The 22234-nt window shown below is 43.7% G+C and overlaps 3 protein-coding genes across 7 annotated transcripts in view; all 3 read left to right on the top strand.

The window, feature by feature from the left end:
* The first annotated feature begins 2176 nt into the window (after positions 1 to 2176).
* Positions 2177 to 11083, top strand: ptpn11a (protein tyrosine phosphatase non-receptor type 11a). Of its 2 annotated transcripts, none has more exons than XM_028971901.1 (16): positions 2177 to 2434; positions 3824 to 3946; positions 4055 to 4249; positions 5142 to 5334; positions 5431 to 5550; positions 6012 to 6125; positions 6234 to 6330; positions 6776 to 6873; positions 6972 to 7130; positions 7216 to 7347; positions 7653 to 7807; positions 7915 to 7982; positions 8051 to 8202; positions 8361 to 8473; positions 8552 to 8645; positions 8862 to 11083. In XM_028971901.1, exons 1-15 carry the CDS (start codon positions 2421 to 2423, stop codon positions 8619 to 8621), a joined length of 1803 nt encoding a protein of 600 aa, XP_028827734.1. In that variant the 5' UTR covers positions 2177 to 2420; the 3' UTR covers positions 8622 to 8645; positions 8862 to 11083. The 2 variants fall into 2 exon arrangements, with proteins under 2 accessions (XP_028827734.1, XP_028827733.1); XM_028971900.1 differs by having other exon boundaries at positions 8552 to 8636.
* A 1665-nt stretch (positions 11084 to 12748) lies between these two features.
* Positions 12749 to 16855, top strand: pla2g3 (phospholipase A2 group III). Its single transcript, XM_028974994.1, has 8 exons — positions 12749 to 12883; positions 13571 to 14054; positions 14144 to 14276; positions 14367 to 14501; positions 14784 to 15118; positions 15196 to 15325; positions 15427 to 15543; positions 16696 to 16855. The coding sequence occupies exons 1-8, from the start codon at positions 12749 to 12751 to the stop codon at positions 16853 to 16855; spliced, it is 1629 nt and encodes a 542-aa protein (XP_028830827.1).
* An 847-nt stretch (positions 16856 to 17702) lies between these two features.
* Positions 17703 to 22234, top strand: part of ttc28 (tetratricopeptide repeat domain 28) — a 144549-nt gene continuing 140017 nt past the window's right edge. For 2 of the 4 annotated variants that reach the window (XM_028971084.1, XM_028971083.1), the window contains exons 1-2: positions 17703 to 18029; positions 21898 to 22185. In XM_028971084.1, the coding sequence (XP_028826917.1) occupies positions 18000 to 18029; positions 21898 to 22185 (318 nt within the window). In that variant the 5' untranslated portion in view covers positions 17703 to 17999. The remainder of the gene's footprint in view (positions 18030 to 21897; positions 22186 to 22234) is intronic. The other 2 variants (XM_028971082.1, XM_028971085.1) reach the window with 2 other exon arrangements.

The raw sequence follows: 22234 nt of genomic DNA on the forward strand, positions 1-22234 counted from the left end.
AACTTTTGATTTTTTTCAATAGGAAGATGGTTATGTGACACATCACATTTATTGGTAACCATATAAATGTCCCACCCTGTATATCCAATAGAACAGGAAAGAGGGTCTGGGTTTAAAAACAAGTAAATCAATTCAAACGATGTAATCCTGACTCCACACTGGGCTGCAGAGCTTAGAGTAGAGCCAAACACCCGCACCCAACCCTTTACAAATCCGAGGGTTTAAGGAGAAAGAGGACAGACAAGGTCAGGGAATGTCAGGTTTAGGAATCAATACAGCATCACAGCGGGTTACCATGGCAATGGAAACATCTGCTGCGGCAATGTTCAAGTGAGACAGAACGAGACACTGCTACAGGGCAGTGAGTGTCAGAAATCCCCCCGTAATCAGAAGGTTGCCGGTTCGAATCCTAAGCCGACAAGGTGCCACTGAGCAAAGCGCCGTGCACACCATGGTTAAAAGCTGAAGACACATGTAAAAAGACAGTGGTAGAGAGAGAACAGAGGTGTTAAACTCTTTCTCCCTCCTCACAAAAGCACTGTATTCAACCACTCCAACTTGATGTTACCTGGCAGAAAGAGGCATGGCACAATAGAGGTTAAAAAATGAATAGTTTCTAATTTATTAACACCGGTAAATAATTATTGCAGTTACATGTGAATATTGTATGTAAAAAGGTACCAATGTTACAGAGAAAACAAAAAGGAGAAGAAAGAGTAAAGAAGGAGAGAGAAGAGAAGCCATGAGGAAAAAATGAGAGGATAGGGCAGACTCGAAAACCAGAAGATCCAGTTTCGATGGAAAGACAGCTGGGAAAAAAAAAAAAAAGTCCCTTTTCCACATGTGAACAGACCTTTATACCCCTGGCCTACAGGAAGTTGTCACAGACCAATCAGAACCTGTTGTTTCTGATGTCGTGCCCCGGTGCCTCCCATCTGGGGAAGACAAAGAGAGTGGGCGGTCCTGACGGCCAACACCTCACACGTTTGGCTCGGGGGCCTCCCGTCTGGGCAAGACAAAGAGGGTAGGCGGTCCCGACGGCCAACACATCACATGTTTGGCTCGGGGGAGGCAAATGTTGCTCTGCCGTCTGACAAAAGGCATGTAAAACAGAGGTGTTGAATCTTCATGCACAACAAAGGCACATTTCTTCTTGCAGATGGCCGCTATGCAAAACAAAAGCATGGTCCTGTGACGCCCCATCTTACACACATTTCGTCGTGTCACCGCGCCCTGTGTTGTGTATCACAATGACAACTATAAGAACAGACGTGAAAATCCTTCGAAAACTGCTTTCGATTTCTGTGTTTCCAGCTAGGCGCAGCGCCCGATGGCTAATTTTGCCCATTCCCTACACAGCGTGACCTGAACCTGAGTTCGGGTGAAAAAAGCATCCGGGTACATTAAAGTAGTCCCAGTTCACCCCGAATCTCACTTTTATATTAAAATTATATTCAAGCTCCATACACTCTTTGCCGAGTGAGCAATCGAACAATTCATGACCAGAAATGTCCAATGATATTCGAATTAAATTAACGTGTGGTGCAAACTAAACTGTCGAGCATCAGTGTGTGCACTTGCAGAAACAACTTCAGCATAAAATCAACAAGAATTTACGATGCCACGTAAAGACGCAAACTCTCCGTAATGAGGAACAAAGTTCTTAACAGAAGTTCCGTGCGGTGTGTGCCGTTCAAACCAAATAAGATCCTGCCCCAATTCCATCATCACATGGCACGAACGCACTTCCAGTCACAGGAACATTTTATGAAAAGTGCGGCAAATGTGTTAGTATTCGGCGAATGTCTGTTCATTTGTTGCGCAAGGAATCCAGCACAGAGAACAACTACCGCAGACAAGAACGTCAACTTTCGTTGTTCTTCCGCGCTGAGCCACGTGACTAAAAGCAAGCCTCTGATAGGTTAAACCGGTTTTTGCCACGTACTGCGTACGCAAGCGACATCGACACGCGTGTGTTTGGCTTAATACTATTGTGTGTAACGTGTCCAGTCATGAAGCTCGCGATATAGCGATCCGTTTCTATTGCTATTCAGGGCAACTCAAGATGCCATTCCTGAGCAGTTTTGAAAAAGGATCCGTGGAACGGGAGTAACGCAGAGTCGCCGATCTCGCGTGGGAAGCGGCCGTGCGCTTCATTACGCTCGTCGCACATTTGGTGACGTTTTACAGTCGACTCTCTCTCGGAAATCTTTGCGGCCGAGGCCTAAGCCTTCCCTTTCTTCCCAATTCTGTGGAAATCCGATGGCCGTCTGCGGTAGCCCGTTCTGAGCGGCGTCCCGACCTTATGCGCAAGCTTCGCCGGACGTAAGCGGTGGCGGAAGAGCGCCGTGGTCTGTACTTAACCAAAGTCAAAACAAGTCCACAGGGCGAAGAACAGTGTTTGGTGGGGGGAAAAAAACATGACATCTCGCAGGTAAGGTCTTTCAAAAACGGGCAAAAAGCTGGCGCGGACCAACGCCCGGTTGTGTAGTTGTGTCGCCCCCTCCACTCGGTTTCTTTTAAACGTTTACGTACGTCAAGCTCAAACATTCGTTTTCTTTAGGCGACAAGTCGCCGGCCGTCTGAATTGTAAAGTTACTTGGCTATTAGTTAGTTGGCCCTGGTTCCTGAAACACCCCGCTAAATGCGGTGCGATCTACTCGCTCAACTCTTTGTTTACAGTGGAAGTTATAGGACGCGGACGTTGTTGTTGTTGTTGTTGTTGTGACGGCGGCGGCGGCGCCGTTTGCGGAAATGGAGAGTTGTGTGGCCAGCCGCTGCTCTGGGTTTTCATTTTGACGCAACCTCGTCCAGGGGACGGGTGGTGCTGTCACACCAGCCCGTGAAACAAGCGGCGGCCTCGCCGATAGTTTATTTTATTACCCGCCGAACGCCGCGCCGCCTTCTTCGGTCGACCCGTCGGCGGGGGGAAACGCGGCCTTCGGCGCGGCTAAAACCCAGAGAAGAGTTCTGCAAGTCGCCTGGGAAAGTTCTGGAATTTCCTCCGTGCGGACAGGACAGAGCCGTGACTGTAGCTGAAAGGTTAGGAATGCACCTTGGAAAGTCACCAGCGAGGTTGCTGTGGCCGTCGCAGAACTTTATTTATTTCTTTAATTGCGAATAACCATCTAATTGTTTCCATTACATCAGCGTCAGTATGATTATAGTGTAGTAATGCGCGTGCACTTGCACTGAACTCTGGAATATACGAATACAATTTGTTCAGTCTCGGTTACAGTCTCCTTACGTTTCTTTCGTAGTTTTCCAGGATGTCGTGTGTAATTTGGCGGACGCGTGTCGTCGCCAGAAATGTTACAGCTGTCGAAAACCGGACTACCGCGACGCATGCGCACTGACGGAACAGAGTTGTAGTTTTTTTTTTTTTTTTGTCATCCCTGTCAGCATAAAAAAAAAACATTTCGTTTTGATGCCCTAGTTAAGGGTTTGATTAAACAGAAAGAAGCTAAACGTGTTTGGTTTAACTATTGCCTTTATACAGTGACCACTTCACCTGTGTCTGGTGTCTGGAAATCCTTTTTTTTTTTTTTAAACAGGCTTTCAGTGGAATTTTAGTGGAATTTGCTGTGACGCATACAGCAAAATTACTTCCAGACAGCAGTGAACAATTTCCTTATGAAACATGAACTCCGTTTCTTTACTTCATGTGGTCTCATTGTGTGTATGCATAGTGGCGGTGATAACGCTGTTATCCATAAATGGGAACTATTGGATATATATAGAAATTATTGGGGCGCATTGCAATATATGTTGTTTCATGGGATGATTTTTTCAGTGTATGTGGTAATGTGATGCTTTAAAATAGGTGGTTCCACCCAAATATCACTGGCGTGGAGGCAGAGAACCTTCTGCTGACCCGTGGCGTTGATGGCAGCTTCCTCGCCAGGCCTAGTAAGAGCAACCCTGGAGACTTCACGCTTTCTGTCAGGTAGGCGTCCATGACATTTCAGTTTTTAGTGGGCATGTGACATGGGTTGTTTAAACATAAAAAAAAAAACTTGAGTCTGTTAAATTGATGCGAATTTTGCAAACTCAGGCGCAATGGTGCAGTCACTCACATCAAGATCCAGAACACGGGCGATTATTACGATCTCTATGGAGGGGAGAAGTTTGCTACGCTGGCAGAGCTGGTGCAATATTATATGGAACACCATGGGCAGCTGAAGGAGAAGAACGGAGACGTTATTGAGCTGAAGTACCCCCTGAATTGTGCCGATCCCACATCGGAAAGGTAATCACCTCGGAAATACTTGATCCATCGTTAAAAGGCAATGTTCTCCAAGGTTTTTAAATTTTTGTGCTGCAGTTAGTTCCAACCTGGCACTACGATTAGCTGGAAGACTGACTCATGTCTCACACCACTTTTATTTGCCTTGTTTAACTAGTAAACTGCGTTTGACTCCGTCACCAACAGCCAGACCGTAGAGCAGATTAGACATCACAGAAGCTTATGAGGCCGAAATGCTGATAATGCTGATAGCATTGCCTTTCATGTATTATGATCACTGATATGGCACAAAACTGTTTTATTTATATCTGAACATCAAGCATTTGTGAAGCATACCTCAAGCAAATATTTTAATTATAATAATAATTGTTTATTTATTTGTTTGTTTTAAATGTACATAATTCAGTTGGCAATTGTTGACAATTAGGGGCTCAAATCTATATGGTACAAGAAATATTCCCATTTTTGGTGTCCTGAATTTAAACTCTGTCACAAACACACCATCTGTTTTCCTCCCATATTTTGTCTTTCCTCTTTTTCCTTTGGAATCTTCTCTGAAGTGTTTAATTTCCTTCTTGAAGGAAATTATATTCTTTTGGTTGTAATTAAGTGAAAGTGATCGTTTTTGTGGTTGTGATGCACAGCAAGCACAGCACATGGTGCACACAACAAAATGTGTCCTCTGCTTTTAACCCATCACCTTAGTAAGTGGTGGGCAGCATATGTGTGTTTGGGTGAATGGTACCTTGCTCAAGACGGATCTCACCGGCACGTTGGTAGTTCAGCCTTAATTTTGTCCTCAACATTACTCCAAAATTACTTATAGTATTAACAAATACATTTCAATTAGATTTCTACCTTTTTAATATTAAAAGGACATTGTTCTCCCTACCAGGTGGTTTCATGGTCACTTGTCTGGTCGGGAGGCTGAGAAACTGCTTACAGAGAAGGGGAAAAACGGCAGCTTCTTGGTGCGAGAAAGCCAGAGCCATCCTGGAGATTTCGTGCTGTCTGTCAGAACGGGCGACGACAAGACGGACACAAGTGACACTAAACCTAAAGTCACTCATGTCATGATCCGCTGCCAGGTCTGTCACTCGTTTTCCAGGAGGAACACCGTTGCAGATGTGCTTCTGTATTAACAATGTATTTAACCCAACATTCTCCTGACTTTTATCTTGCAGCATGATCTCAAGTATGATGTTGGTGGTGGAGAGAAGTTTGATTCCCTTACTGATTTGGTGGAACACTACAAGAAGAATCCCATGGTGGAAACACTGGGCACAGTTCTTCAGCTGAAACAGGTACTCTTTATGTACATTATGTTTACTTATAATCTATGAGGCTTGCACTGTAGGAGCAGTTGTCACATCAGGCTTTATAACGTGGACAATCTACATTACAAACAGATCTGCAAGAGAAAGTATACTGTTTTGTATGTTGCAGATTCTGTTTCAGAATCAGGTATGATTCAGGTATTATATTCAGGTATTATTCTGCTGGAATGCATGAGCCACACATTTGATTTAAAAATTGTTAGCTAAAATGTGCACAAATGTCCCATTACATTTTGACGTGTCATTATTAGCACATATGCACAAGTCATTCTGAAGAAATATGATGACAAATCATTAAAACCAGTTGTATTGGTGATTGGTGGTTTGGGAATGTTGCATTATTCTTCATTTATGGTCTGCAGTGCTGAAATGCAAGCCGGGTTTGCGCCTGTTAAACACTATGTTTATTATGTCATCATTATCCACAGCCACTGAACACCACCCGCATCAATGCTGCAGAGATTGAGAGCAGAGTGAGGGAACTGAGCAAGCCGGCTGAAGTCACAGATAAGGTCAAACAGGGCTTCTGGGAAGAGTTTGAGGTGAGGGCCTTTGCATCTCGTCGCTTTCTTTTGTGAAAATGTAACTTGTTTCCCGACAAACTTCCATCACATTTAAAATGTCGTCCGTTACTTTAATTGCATTCACAGACGCTTCAGCAACAAGAGTGTAAGCTGCTGTACAGTCGAAAAGAAGGGCAGCGGCCTGAGAATAAAAACAAGAACAGATATAAGAACATCCTCCCTTGTGAGTACAACCTGGTGCCTGTCCACTGATTTTGACCCATTCAACTGCCCTGGTTTCAGGGTCCTATTTCTGGCCACCGCTGCAGTTTGTTTAATACGTTATTAGAAAAGTTCATTGTGGTGAAGAAAACAAGTCTCAGTACAATTTGACTGGCAATAGTTTGCCGGAACTCAAATAATCTGAAGGTGTCTACTAAAATTTGCATAATACATGCCCTTGTGGCTCCTCATTGGTTATAGTCTGCCATTATTTTTACTTACTGACAACTATTCATTTTTTTATTTTGCATAATTGTTGTAATTAGTCATAGTCAATTTATGGTTTAATTTATGGTCAACTTAACTGACAAGGCAATAAAATGTTTTGCATGATTTTTTTATTGTCATGACAGCCCTACTAGCAGTTACATTATTTTGGTCTGACACGTGTTTTTCTTGAACTCTAGTCGACCACACCCGTGTGGTGCTGAAGGATGGAGATGCAAATGAGCCGGGCTCCGATTACATCAACGCCAACATCATCATGGTCGTAAACAACATCATGGTAAACCGATTTCACAAGGATACTGACTTGCTGAAAACACATGGATTACAACACATGTTGGGGTCACTATAGGTTACAACCGCCCTTATATTTTACAGCCTGAGCTTGAGACAAAGTGCAACAATCCTAAAATGAAGAAGAGCTACATCGCCACCCAGGGATGCCTTCAGAATACAATCAGCGATTTCTGGAGGATGGTGTTTCAGGAGAATTCCAGAGTTATTGTCATGACAACCAAGGAAGTAGAGCGGGGCAAGGTAATGGCTTCTCTTCATTGACTGGTTACAAGACATATAAATTCCTGCTACTCCCTTTGAATATTTGGACATGGTCCCTTTGCAGAGTAAGTGTGTGAAGTACTGGCCGGATATGTCGGCCTTGAAGGAGTATGGCGCTATGCGTGTCCGCAATGTTAAGGAGATCTCAGCACATGATTACATCCTTCGAGAGCTCAAGCTGTCAAAGGTTGGACAGGTAAGAATGAAAATTTAATGATAAGTAGCAATGCAATCTTCACATAGTCATTGGGACTAATTTGGCAATATATTGTCATACTTCCTCTGGTGACACATGGATGACATGTATCTTCGTAAGTACACGAAAGACAGAGCTCTTCACACTGTTCATATGAGTTCTTCACTCATATGAACTGAAGCCATTAATCAAGGCAGTAAATTTGTATCATATTTTTTGTAACTTAATGTTGTGCTTGGTGTGGTCACGTGTCTGCTTTTCCAGTACCTACTTCTATTACAGCCGTAGTCATGTTCTCTCACCAGGGTAACACGGAGCGCACGGTTTGGCAGTACCACTTTCGGGCCTGGCCTGACCACGGTGTTCCTACAGATCCAGGTGGTGTGCTGGACTTTTTAGAGGAGGTCAACGTCAAGCAAGAAGGCATCCTAGAAGCTGGTCCTATTGTGGTGCACTGCAGGTCCCTGAAAATCAATACTACAACAATTATTGCTACGATACTAATGTTAAAATGAATGGACAAAATGTTTCTTTTCTCATTACCTGGTTTCCTTCTCCCACTTCAAGTGCTGGGATTGGACGAACAGGAACGTTCATTGTGATTGACATCCTTATAGATGTTATACGAGAAAAAGGTATGTCCTTTTAATGATTAAATGAACCCATGGCAGCACATTTGGTCTAAAATGGACTGATTTTTCAGGTGTGGATTGTGACATTGATGTGCCGAAGACCATCCAGATGGTGCGGTCACAGCGCTCAGGAATGGTACAGACAGAAGCACAGTACCGCTTCATCTACATGGCTGTGCAGCACTATATAGAGACACTTCAGCGCCGCATAGAGGAGGAGCAGGTGGGACTGGCTGTTTGAACATTTCAAGTGTTAAATGTCTGTCAAGTTTCAACAGGTTTACCATTTGCTGTGTTATGTGTTTTTCTTTAACAAAGCTGGAAATTATGGTTAAATTATTGTGTGTCTATAACACTTGCTTGGTTCCTTGTGGTTTTTAGAAAAGCAAAATTAAGGGGCGAGAATACACCAACATCAAGTACTCTCTGTCAGACCTGAGTGGTGGAGACCAGAGCCCTCTGCCTCCCTGTACCCCTACTCCAACATGTGCTGAGTAAGTCAAGTTGTACAATGACCTGTATCTACATCCTACCATGTTTAACCCATGTTTATGTTTGTTTTCTTTTGGTAGAATGAGAGAAGACAGTTCCAGGGTGTATGAGAATGTGGGCCTGATGCAACAACAGAAAAGCTACAGATGAGGGTCAAGCCTACAGGTAACTGAGGTTAGTTTAGAAATACAGCTGAATAGAATGGCTTTTTGGAATAGTGGGATCTGTCCTGACTAGTCAAGAAGAGATTGATGCAACTGTAATGAAAGGCAGCATGTAGATGTGGGGAACTGATGTTCCATGTTTGATTATCCACATCTTTGACCAAAATAAATTCTAGATGTATAGATGCATTGTGTTATTTATTTTTCTGTGTCTCTGTTTTGACAGGAACTGTTTTTGCTAGCCAAACCTGAATACCTGAGATGCGACCATGTCTTCATAGAGATATATATATAGATATATATATAAAATAAACTATTATGGAAACTACAATTGGTCTATGAAGGCTCAGAGATCAACGGATGGAAACTGTCTCCTGTCCTCCTTCTCTCTGCAGAGTAGCCTTGTAATCACTCGCTCTGAAACCACTGTGAACATCATGAAGCCTTATCCAGACTAAATTCATCGGTTAGCTTTCGAGTGTCCATATTGTTCACGCAGGCTGCCATTTACAAGTGCGGAGAAGTGCTCACAATCTGTCTCTCTTCGTTTCTCTGTTCTTTTCTCTCCACCTTGTTGTCTTTTGTTAACCATTACCAAAGTTTTTTTTTTTTTAATTGAAAAGGCTTGTGCCAAAAAAGGAAAGAAATTATCTACATCTATCTTAGCCTTATTATACATATGGAAATGGGAGAGAAGGGACCCCTCTGTAAACAGCAAAGGGAGATTTTGCCTTTTTTTTTTTTTTTTTAGTATTTTGAATTATTATTTGTTTTTTTTTGGTGTTTTGTTACATGAGGATGTATTCTTGTAAAGTTAATAGTGAAAAGGTCCATGGGCAGCCTCACTAACTGACCAGCACCTGCCCGGCGTGTTATTGATTCAGGGCGTAACTGGGAGATGGACAAAGTAAGTAGATTTTTAGGCGGCGAAAAAAAAAAAAAAAAAAGCAAGCTGTTTCCATTTGAAGCATAGTGTCTTTACGGCCATCTGTGTTGCAGCAGCAGCTCTTGCCTTTTGTCCCCCTGTGGGAGAGCTCGTCTCACTCTGCCTTGTGTTCCCACCCAGTGGAACCCTGTTTGAATGGGAATCCATTGGGAAGGAAAGGGGACCTATTCACCATCCACCTCAAAGTTACTGAATGGTCATGGATGTGTTTGACAGACCTGGTTGCTTCACAGGGCTGCTGACTGGTTGTAATTTTTTAAAATGCTATTTTGTCATCTTTTTTCTGTTTTGTTTTTAATTGCCTTTAATGTACATAAAAGCAAATTAATTTGAGAATCACTGTTTTAAGAGTGACTGCACACTTTAACTTCGGCCACTGAGCCTTAGGTTACTGTTGCCATGGCCAAGTTGTTATTAAGCCCCCTCTATGATGGAAGACTTGTATTAATTTTAACGTAATATCACCTGTTCATTAGTTTGTCCTTTCCCCAAAGTCTGTGTGTGTGTTGTGTGTGTCCAAATTCTGGCTAATACCCCCCTCTTCCCTCCTGTAACCTATTCAATCACAATTGTCTCAGTTTTCCATTAGATTAAAATTCATTGCTTCAAGCTGATTGCAGTATTTTGCAATTGGAATTCTCAATGCTTATTTTCATATGTGCTTTATAATAGTGAAGTATAAATATATATATATCTTCATCATTTCAGATGTGTATCCCCATCGTTACACATTTGATTGCTCGCATTTTTGGCCCTGGCATTTAACGCCAAGAGGATTAGAAACTTGATATTTCATCTCAGTGTCAGCCTACCTTGCCTAAGCAGAGGGTGTACTGTGGACTCGAAGGCCAAACTGTTGTCCTTTTAACTCTTCTTTGTCTCAGATGGGGGTGGTTGCCCATGACTGAGTTGGGGGATATTCTTTGTATCTGGTGTACTATATTGTTGGTGTGTCCATGTTTTGTCCAACCTGTGTTGAGTGTCTGTAATGGTTTGTACTAGGGGAACATTTGGTTGGTGTTGTCTGTGAACATCCAATGTTTGATGCCTTGCCATCTCTTCTGACTTGATTTTTTTTAATCCCTTCCCATACACCCATTGTCATATGTGTCCTTTTTTCATACAGAAAACAATATATATATATTCTTGGTTACCACATGACTCTCTCTTTTGCTCCCTCTGTCTTTCAGTGGTTTTCTTTATTTCGGATAATGAACACTCTTCAGAACTCACTCAGTGCATAAAACACCTAATGTGAAATGTACCATCCAGAGAGGAAAAATGTCAATGCAAGCAAACTATATTTTTAACTTGTATATTGTATATGAACATCTTGTAGAGGAGAATGTACTTACTAAGCATATCTAATTGCCAATAAGATGAACTGTACGTTTAACCCAGCAAATTCATGGGGCTGACTGAGCCTTACACAAGCTAAAGAGGTTTATTGTGTTGTGTGACTAACTTCCTTGATGACAATAAATGGCAAACTCACACCGTTACTTGTGTGTTCTTTTACTATTGTTACTGTTTTGTATGAACATTATTCCCCAGTCACATTCCCATAAATCCTACAGGAAATGCATTTTTGGATCGCACTATGAAACTTCTTTTCACTTCTTAACAGTGAATTAAACAGTGAAAATCAGCCATATGATTATGATGTAATATTTAAGCATCTAGGCATGAACTCCACTCGACTGCTTAATAACAGATTATTTATTTGGAAAAGCTAATTGAACACCAGACCTGCTCACTGTACGTTAAACTGGTTTTGAGTTGAAAACTTTTTTTTTTTTTTAACATTAGTAATCACTAAAATGCCACAAAATGCCCCAAAGGATACCTTAAAACAAAATATTGCCTGGAATTTCCTGAGCCTGAGCCAATGGAGGAAGTGTAAGGTTTTCCTAGAAACAAATCAATGAGGAATTGGACTGTACTTACACATCCTCTGATAAAGAAGTACCTCACTAGAATGCAATCATAAATCATTTAGTGTGTCTCAGTTGAACTGAATTCTTTATGATCACGTTTCTCATATATACGAGCAATGTGATGTGATATGTAGAATTATTATCCTTATTGTCCTTGAACGTTCACTCAACTGCAAGTTCAAGTCTGAGAGATTATGCAATCAGTTGCTGTGATCAGTTGATGCCAGATCAGTAGAACTGACCAGTTATCTCTGTCTCTGTGTAGCTGTGACCTGAATCCTTTTGAACATTCAGAAGGTTAATATAGAACAAAGTTGCTGCCATAGTTGCTGCATATGAATCATGGGAATAAAGCCTATTATATTCACTCCTGTCTGTACAGTACAGACCAAACGTTTAGACACACCTTCTGATTCAATCTGTTTTCTTTATTTTCATGACCATTTACATGGGTAGATTCTCACTGAAGGCAAAACTATGAATGAACACGTGGAGTTATGTACTTAACAAAAAGTGGAGACCTGGCATCCATTTACATTTACAGCATTTACCAGACGCCCTTATCCAGAGCGACTTACAATCAGTAGTTACAGGGACAGTCCCCCTGGAGCAACTTAGGGTTAAGTGTCTTGCTCAGGGACACAATGGTAGTAAGTGGGATTCGAACCCGGGTCTTCTGGTTCATAGGCAAGTGTGTTACCCACTAGGCTACTACCACCCTAGTAGCCTAGGCATCCAGTCACCGGACCTGAACCCAATCGAGATGGTTTGGGGTGAGCTGGACCGCAGAGTGAAGGCAAAGGGGCCAACAAGTGCTAAACACCTCTGGGAACTCCTTCAAGACTGTTGGAAAACCATTTCAGGTGACGACCTCTTGAAGCTCATCGAGAGAATGCCAAGAGTGTGCAAAACAGTAATCAGAGCAAAGGGCGGCTATTTTTGAAGAAACTAGAATATAAAACATGTTTTCAGTTATTTCACCTTTTTTTGTTAGGTACATAACTCCACATGTGTTCATTCATAGTTTTGATGCCTTCAGTGAGAATCTACCAACGTAAATGGTCATGAAAATAAAGAAAACACATTGAATGAGAAGGTGCGTCCAAACTTTTGGCCTGTACTGTTCGTCGAACTGTCGTTATAAGTTATGCACGAAGTTAAAGTTAACATCAGGCGTGCAGAGAGAGATCAGAGCGGGTTTAAAAAAAAAAAGGGACGATTATCTGAAAGATGACGAGGCGGAAAACTTTGCGCGAATCAGGCGAGATTTGCACCAATCGCCGCCGACAGACACGCAGCGCGGACCGGCGTGAACTTTGCATCTCCAACTGGGAGCCCGAACGAGCGCCCGCCAGCGGGGTCAAAGTTCACCTTTTTTTTTTCTTCTTTTTTTTTTACGTTATCATTTTTAATTCGCGTGACGTCACGGCGGTGATAGCGGCCGTTTAAACTTCCGAAATGAAAGAGAGTACTGTGTACAATTATCCTTACAGGGTCCCTATTAGTTCATCTTATTGAAAACCCTCCCGAAATTGATTTAAAAGTCTGCTAAGAAAGACTTCTACAAAGTCTACATGACTATCAATAATACATACGCATGGCCATGGCAATGGATTCTTTTTTTTTTATTATTGTAATTGCATGTGTTGTGGTGTTTACCTGTTACGACACATGTAATAAATGGTGTGTAATACCTCCGGCCACATGTGGCCATGTACAGACGTGTTTACCAATAGTCACGCCTATCTTGTCGGGGCCGGTCCTCTCCAACGCAGTGTTGACATAAGCGCCGGGTCCCCCGCCCATGGAGCAGCCCAGGCCTATAAATATTACCAGATTTTGTGAGGTAAATCAGATAAGGCAGGGATTGGGCATAGCAAGTCTCTTTTTTTCAAGATGCATTAGCCAAAAATGGACAGGTTGTGCTAAAATGCATGAGTATTAGCACTATTATTAAGAGAACACAGATTGCTTGGGTCCAAAATGCCTGTCAGACGTATATATTTCTTGGTGGGGACGTGTTTTTTGATGTCCCATTTCATGTATGCGCAGGTGCAGGAGGACTACAGAGAAGACACCTTCTGTTTTTGGACTAAGTTGACCTCAGATGGCTACACCCATCACACTTTTCTCAGACGGACACAAGAGAGAAATGAAGCATCTCTGGTCCTCTACCACACTGTTTGGGTGAAGAACCTTCTAGTAAACTGCGTGAAATGTGACGAAGCAGCCGTCACGGAGAGCTACATCTCCAAGTGCAAGTCCGCGGTTGGTTTTTCTGATAGTTCAGACAAGCTCTTCAACATCACTCAGGTTTTGGGGAACAGAAGTATGTGCGCCATGCCATTTAAGCCAGGAACCAAAACCTTACTGCGGCACAGACGCGACCTCCAGAATGGTCAATCTGTGTTGCCAACACATCAAAATTCTTCTGTAGCCACCAGGCCGAAGTCACGACGTGTGAAACGAGCTTGGATGGTCCCAGGGACACTTTGGTGTGGTTCAGGAAACCAGGCCGAAAACTTCACAGAACTAGGTTAGTACAGCCTGATGGCACACTGATGCCTTGAGATGTTCGGTTGAGAAGAGGATCCACTGACTGACCACAGTTTATCTTTGTGACAGGAGTTTTCTCCCAGACTGATGAGTGCTGCCGTGAGCATGACCACTGTGAGCATACCATAACCTCTTTTTCATTGGAATATGGCATTTTCAACCACAAACTCTTTACTTTGTCCCATTGTGACTGTGATGACCGGTGAGGAACTGCGTATTTCTCTACATTTAGGTCGTCCAGTTTCTGTTTTTCTGAAACGTTTTATCCTAAAAGTCTGAAATGTTGTTTCAGGTTCCGCCAGTGCCTCAGCAGTTCTAATGATGGAATGGCCAACTTTGTTGGTTTTGGCTACTTTAATGTCCTGAAAATGCAGTGCTTTGAGTTTTCCTATAAAATGCAGTGTGCTGAGAGGTCGTGGTGGGGGACGTAAGTATTTAATTTCTTTATTTCCCAAAATAGCTGTTGCCTATTAAGTCTGAACTGTTCTCTATATACTTTAAGTCAGAGGCTAATATTAAAAAGTTAAAAGCTAAAAGTCACAAAATTTAGTAATTACATCTTTCTAACATCTCTGCTACTTGGTTCCAATGACCCTAACCCTAATAAATAATTAAGAATTTCATATTAGTGCCAATAAGGTGTTATCCCTGCAGTACACACATTTCTACAGATTAATGTTGAATTCTTTTGTTCTTTGTTATTTAACAGGTGTATTACATCTGAACTTACTCAGTATGCAGTGGTACAGGATGCAGAAGAATATAATTTCACACATACAGCCTCAGCAGAAATACAAGGAGAACCTTCCAGTAACGTAGCAGCCTGTAAATGGAACCCAAAGGATCCATTAAAGGGCCTGACACCAGCCTCCACACCAGTCCTATCAGAATCAAATTCCGATAAGAGAACAATAAACATCACAGTGACTGGAGGGTTAGAATCCGCCCCTCCCAGCACCCCGCCTTCATCTCAGCCCATAATCCAAAATTCAACTTTAGTCATAGACATGCTTCGTAAACCTGACCAAGACACCGCATACAGAGGTGAGAATAAAAAAAATGGAACAAATAATGCAAATTTCAAATGTGCAACTGAATGTTTTATTATTGATTTTTCCCAGGCAAACTGGAGATATGTGCCGTCTTTAAAAGCCTGGACAGATGCAGGTTCCAGATCCCTGGGCTGCAGGAGAAGTTTGGTCTGCACAACACAGAATATAAAACCATGTACCACTGCAACTGTACGATGAGGTGTGATGATGTTACTTGCCCATCTCCGGGCAATATGTTGCATGTAAACATTCACTTCAGACAGAAGCCAAACATTGTGTGTCATAACCCCTATCGCACAGGATAGCGCAACAGCTCTCTCCAGTGACTCTGGATGACATTCATTTCCTGCTCATGGACTTTGTTTCGGAGACTTGCTTCACACTGTCTCGTCCTGCACAAACCCCAGTGGGCAACAGGTTAGTGTCACAAAGTGTGCATGTCACTGCAAACTGTGCCAAATGATGAAGCTGATATAAGCGATAACATAAGTGGAACATTCTGGAAGGTCAGCTGGTGTAACTAGCGTAAATATTCAAAATTCAATACAATTCCACCTTCTTATATTATTCACAGTCACATAGTAACAGAACAGACCACTGGCTGAAAAATGAACTGCTAGAAAGGTCTGTATGTTGTGATAACTGTGGTCGTAAGCTGCAGTGTATTTACATCACCGAGAGAAACACTGAAATCATTACATTTACAGCATTTATCAGACGCCCTTATCCAGAGCGACTTACAATCAGTAGTTACAGGGACAGTCCCCCCCTGGAGACACTCAGTGCTAAGTGTCTTGCTCAGGGACACAATGGTGGTAAGTGGGATTTGAACCTGGGTCTTCTGGTTCATAGATGAGTGTGTTACCCACTTGGCTACTACCACCCAGATCAGTTTCATTAGACTGGCATGTTATTACAACTAGCATTTTGGTTTAGTTTGTGAATTGTCCGCGCAAAATATGGTCGCAACACTTGGTCGTATTAATGCCGACATTATGTTAAAATGATACAAAATTAGTGTGATAAAGATGCCATACATAGCGGGCATTAAGCAGGATATTCAACAGAACACAGCTACACAGTACCTTCAAACTGTCGTTCTTTCCACAGCCCGATAACATAGTTATCAAAGACAGTATTGTCTACTATTGCAGGAAAATACAGATGTTTTTGTCATGCTGAAAAAGTGTTAAGACTGTACAGTAGAGAATCTATTTGAGCCCAGTGCCTTTTGCTAGGTCATATAATATCAAAGAACGCCAGAGGTATTGATACAAACTCTGATCAAACGCTTTAATTGGATTTGATGTGACCAGGTATGAACATGTTGGCAACAGCGTTAATTATACATTTATTTAATGAGGTTCCACTTCCTCATTGTTCAGTCCATCAAATTACGAGAAGTAGAAAAAAATGGCCCCAGTGATGGAAGTCCCCAAGTGTAATGCCTACAAGGCATCAACTACCCATCCACCCACCAGACACGCCACAGTTTTCTAAAAGCCGAGCTGCTAGGGGATGGACGACTTTTGTATTCAACCTCTGCTCTTCCTGTGCTTTCATCCACAGTGTGGTTCTCAGTAAAGTCCCCTTCCTCCAGCGGACGGGTTCGAATCGCAGGCACCACCTACTGACCATCAAGAGACTGAGCAGCAGAAGAGCCAAGAGAAAAGACACGCCAGTTCGGCTCTACAAGAAGTGTCTGAGAATGCACTCCAAACTACAATGAGCGAAAATACTTTAACGTTACTTCAACGTAGTATCTTTTATATTACCCTGCATATTTTGCACTGAAATGTTATATTTTTGTGTCTGTATATATGTGTATATATACACATGTGTGTATGTGTGTGTGTTGCAATTGCATATAATTTATTTCTTTGTAAATATGAAGCACTTAAAATCTGTTTAGCATGTCTGAAAATACAGATAGTTTGATAAAAGTTTGTATTTACGGTTTCATGTACAATTAATTAAGCATTAATTATGCTCACATCCATAGTTGTTCATTCTGCTTTATTCTATACATATCTACATATGATAATAAGGACAAACACCAAGGCAATAAAACAAAAAGGATATGCAGCAGAGCTGTACCCAACTTTAATTTCCATATAGGTGCATACACATCATTGCCATATAGGTGCATGAGTGGAACACTGACAAAAATTTCAAGCATTAAACCAGCTTATTCATTCTAAAACAGTCATCTAACACTCATATTCAGGATGTATTTATCTCATGTATTTATAACAAAATCTGATAAATAAAGAAAGGCATTGTATGTTTGTTCAAGTGTAACTCACTTCAATAAATCCATAAATTCCATGAATCCATATCCGTGTGCACACATGCACTGTTATAAAAGCTGGCGTCGCGGAGGGAAGTGAGGTGGGATGTGGTGCAGGAGAAGGAAGGTAACCCAACTCCCCCCTGATGTCACGGGCGGCGTGGAGGGCCGCTGGGGTGGAGCTGGAGCTGGACTGTAGCTGGACTGGAACTGGAACAGAAACTGGGACTGGTACGGGAGTGGACTGGACTGGACTTGATTGCAGCTGGACTGGACTGGACTGGAGCTGGATTGGAGCTGGATTGGAACTGGATCTGGATCTGGAGCTGGAGCTGGAGCTGGACTGGAGCTGGGCTGCCTCTGCCGGACGAGAAAATCCGCTACATGGGGGTGGTGGTGGTGGGGATATGACAACATGGCGCACATTTTCCCCTCTCCTGGAATAACTTTTTTTTGTGTTTTGCCTTGAAGTTTTAACCAGCGCCCGAGGTGGCTGCGCGGCCGCGTGTTTTTCTCATCTCCCCGCGACGTGAACTTATCATGGGATGAAAGTTCCGGGCTGTCGCTGAGCTATCGAGGCGGGATGGAGAAGCAGGGGACGAGGAAGGAGAAGGTGAGTGGACGCTCCCTGGAAGGCGAGGCCTTTTCTTTCATGTCTTGTTGAAATAAGTATCGCGACGCGACGAAACGAGGCAGCCTGTCGCTCCAAGACGTCGGAGTTCGAGTCGGCAGTTCCAGCGCCCAGGACGTGCAGTGACGATCAGATATTGCAGCCTGACAAGTTTAACTATTATTATAATAGTCATGCATACGTGTGGAAAATATGAGTGAAAATGGTTAATAAGGCCTCGGTGTTTCGGCCCTTTTACTGCTGCATCATAAACACGGATGCAGGATGTGGACCCGGAGAGTCGTGGAGTTGAGCAAAAACTAAAACTGGAAGTTCCCTGCGAGCGAAAAGAAATAACATCATGGCTAGCTATCACGAACGTCACCAGCATTAATGTCATTTATTATAATGTAACTGCAGAGTGGCGTCTGCTGCAATGTTCTGCACACGCAGAGTTTTAACAAACCTCTTATTTAACCAGGCGGCTCAGATGGACCTCTGGCTGACTGCTCTCCAGTATTAATATCATTTATTACAACGTAGCACGTTTGGAACTAACTGCAGAGTGGCTCAGATGGACAAAATCACTTCTTACATTTCTTACGCTGGCGTGCTACCACCAAACGGTCGGCATTCGGCCGTGTGTTAGACATTTTGGAAGGAAACCCAGTTTTTTTTTTACAGGCCGGCTCGTCCGGTAGCTTTTTTTCCTTCTTTTTTTTAACAATCATTTCTGGAGAGGATATTGAGATGTGAGAATGAATTTCTTGGAAAAAAAAAAGGGCGAAGACTCGTCAATAATCTGAAATCTGCTGGTTCTTTAGAGTCGCAATGGCAGCAGCAAAGTCTTCCGGGGTAAATAGGCTTCCTCCCAGCCTAGCACGCCGTTCAGCGCCCATTTTCCGGGGGTTGCGGGGTACAGCCTTGGGATTTGCCAAAACCTAATAGACCAGAGAAGGCCGGCTTTCTTCCTCTTTATCATAAAACCAGCAGTCAATGTGCTTTATTATTTTTTATTCGTGGCAATAAAAAGCTAATGTTGCTAACAACATATTGGCTTCAGGTAGCGAAACATCACATTTATAGCTGGAATGTTCTGGAGCGCTGGCGGGAGGAGAACTGGTGTCCACGGGACGTCGAACGTAAGGACAGACGATACCTGCTCCCTTTCGGGGGACTTGTTGTCTGTTGGTTGGGCGCTGCCCTGGTTTCGGCTTTACAGCATTGGGTGCCAAATCGTGCTTTGGGGTGGACGCCAACGCCTGTTTGTTGAAGGCGGGCCGGTGTCGTGTTAGTGTGAAGTTAATGGGTTTTAAGTGCCGTTTGGGGCGCTGCATCGCAACCCAGTCCAAGGAAAAGGTTTGGCCCAGTGTGCTCCAAACTCAACAGCATTACCGCGGCCTCGAGATAAACATCACTGATCCTCTGTATGTGTTCATTTCCATCACCAGGCAGCGTGCCGTCAAATGCTGCTTGGCTTTGGCGTCTAGCGCGAGGCGTCCACGGGGTGTGTGTCTTCGTGTGAACTTTCCACCGATGGGAGGATGCCGTTATCGGTTGGAGGACGCCAATGCGAGACGCTCACAGAGCCGTTGTGGATGCCCTTCTCCGTTCAATTTGACCTCTTGACCTCGGTAAATCAAGCATCGTGCATGATGGAAGGAATCTGGAAATGTTAAAATGCGTGCTATGCATGCACTAGTTAATTATTGTGATTAATGATATAACCACTTGTTAATTGCCCAGAAAACAGGGTCACGTACCTGCAGTACGGTGTTTCGCGCGGCTAAGAGCTCGAGGATTAGCGAATTAATGCCGCAGTCAGCTGTTTGGAAAGGAGGGAACGGTGGGTCGCAGCAATCTCCTTAACACCACGGAGGACCCATGTGCCCCCACTTGGTTAAGGAAGCGGCCCCGTAATCAGAAGGTTGCCGGTTCGAATCCCGATCCGCCAAGGTGCCACTGAGGTGCCACTGAGCAAAGCACCGTCCCCACACACTGCTCCCCGGGCGCCTGTCATGGCTGCCCACTGCTCACTCAGGGTGATGGGTTAAATGCAGAGGACAAATTTCACTGTGTGCACCGTGTGCTGTGCTGCTGTGTATCACGTGACAATCACTTCACTTCTTTTTTAAGACACACTCAGCATGTAGCAAATGGACCTGATGGACCTATTTGGTGTCGTGGACGCCCAGTTGCATGCGGTGTGCATCTCGGAGGCGAGAACAGTGTCATTTAAAGATAAAGGAACCGTTTTTTTTTTTTTTCATTCCTCTTTGTGAAACTCGTGTTTTGACAGGATGTCGGTGGAGCATCCATCCACACGTGTGCACGCGCTCCTCGGCGTTGGCGTGCGAGGCGCAGCGCCTGTGCGGCGGCGAAGGACCGTGTTTATTTGCACATGTGGCCCGCGAGAGTGTGCGTGTGTTAATGTTGCCGTCTGAGGTCGGCTCTCCGCTCGCCTCAGCCCGAGCCCGGCTGCAGCCTCCCTCCTTCAGCTGCCGTTCCCAAATTTGTCCGCTCAGAGTTCCTTACGCCAAGGCTCTCATTATCTTCCTTCTCCGCTTTCCCCCTTCCTTCCCACTCAGATGACAGCCAGCGTAAACATGCCCAGGAGGGCCGTCTGGTCTTCTGGACTTTAAAGCCGTCGCAGCCCGCATTGATGCAATTCTGACAAATCGCTCTGTTATAGGAAACATTATTTGCAGTCGTGCTACCATTACAAGCAGATTAGGATCTTTATTAATTCCCTTTAAAAGTATATGCATGTTACATTCGTCTTTGCATTGCCTCGACTGAGCAAGGAACAGGGTAGTAGGGTATGGGACTCTGTTCTATTCTATTCCAGATTATTGTTCAGACTATTATTAAGAAACCCCTGAGCTGGCGTAGCGCACTGTTAATATCCTTTGGGAGGAGCGGACTTCACAAAGCTGATTTTTTTTTGGCCCAGTTTAGTTAGTCTTTGGTTGTTTCTTTTTATTTTTATTTCTTTGCCTTTTCAGTTTCCTCTCTCGGCCCCGTTTTGCCCCGCACTGCCCCGGCTCTCGCTCCCTCTCTGGAAGTAATTACCCTGCTACGCTATCCCAGAGTGCCTTCTGGGGAGGGAGTGGCCTGTCCGACAGATTACAGGAGAAGCAAGGGAGGAGTGGCTATGTCTGATCTCCTCGCTTCTCCTATCGCCCTCCCTCCGTCTTTCGTTTCGGCTCCCTCCCTCCCCCTTCTCTGTTTTGCGGATGCTCCAGATGTGGGGCTGTGAGGTAGCTGCCCATAAATTTCCTGCGTACCCTCAAGTCAGCGAGCAGTTGCTGCTGCGCTCCTGCCTGTGGGGTCGGCGCTGCCAGCGCATTCGTGGGTGTAAACTTTTAAGCGAGAGTGTGTGTGCGTGTGTGTGTGTGTGTGAGTTGCTATTCCTTCCTATTATGTTTTTGTAATATCCCATACATTTTTAATTTTTTTTACATTAATCTTCCCATGAATCAAGCTTGTTTCAGTGTAATAAGTGGTGCAAGTGTTGATGAGTGTGTAAAATTCTTGATTCAGGTCAAAGGTTTATAGTTTACTGATAAAGTATGGAAGAAAATATTTGTTTATTCTTTTTTTGTCATGATATTAGTTTTGATGATTTAAATTTTTCTATTTATAGATAGTTTGTGCTCGTTCTAACGTTCTTAGCTGAACCCATTCCTGTCTGTCAGTCGATTCTATGGCTCAAACTCAAACCAAAATTTTACAGGTTTGGCTGCAATATTCTGATTGTAATCATAAACTTAATACGATCACAATGCACTGCATTTCATATGATGTGCTAATAAGAAGTGCGGTTCCACTAATGGATGCCCACCCACCCATGGGTTCTCCCCCCTTGCAGTTTTCTATTTTCGGGCCGCGTGTGCTGGGCAGGGCGGTGCATGCGGTAGCGGAGGGGCCTGGCCTCAGCAAGGCCGAGTTCATGGAGAAGGTGCGGCAGAGCAACGAGGCCTGCCAACTGGGCGACTTCCAGGCGGCTGTGCAGCTCTACGGCGAGGCCCTGCGCGCCGACCCACAGAACTGCATCCTCTACAGCAACCGCTCGGCAGCCTACCTCAAACTGGGCCAGTACCAAACCGCCCTGGATGATGCCGTCAAAGCCCGTCTGCTCAACCCCAAGTGGCCCAAGGTAAGGCAGTCTGCATGTGCTGTACATTAAGCTGTGACTGGCTACTTTT

Source organism: Denticeps clupeoides, chromosome 3, assembly GCF_900700375.1.
Source record: "Denticeps clupeoides chromosome 3, fDenClu1.1, whole genome shotgun sequence".
In the NCBI taxonomy this organism is placed as follows: Eukaryota; Metazoa; Chordata; class Actinopteri; order Clupeiformes; family Denticipitidae; genus Denticeps; species Denticeps clupeoides.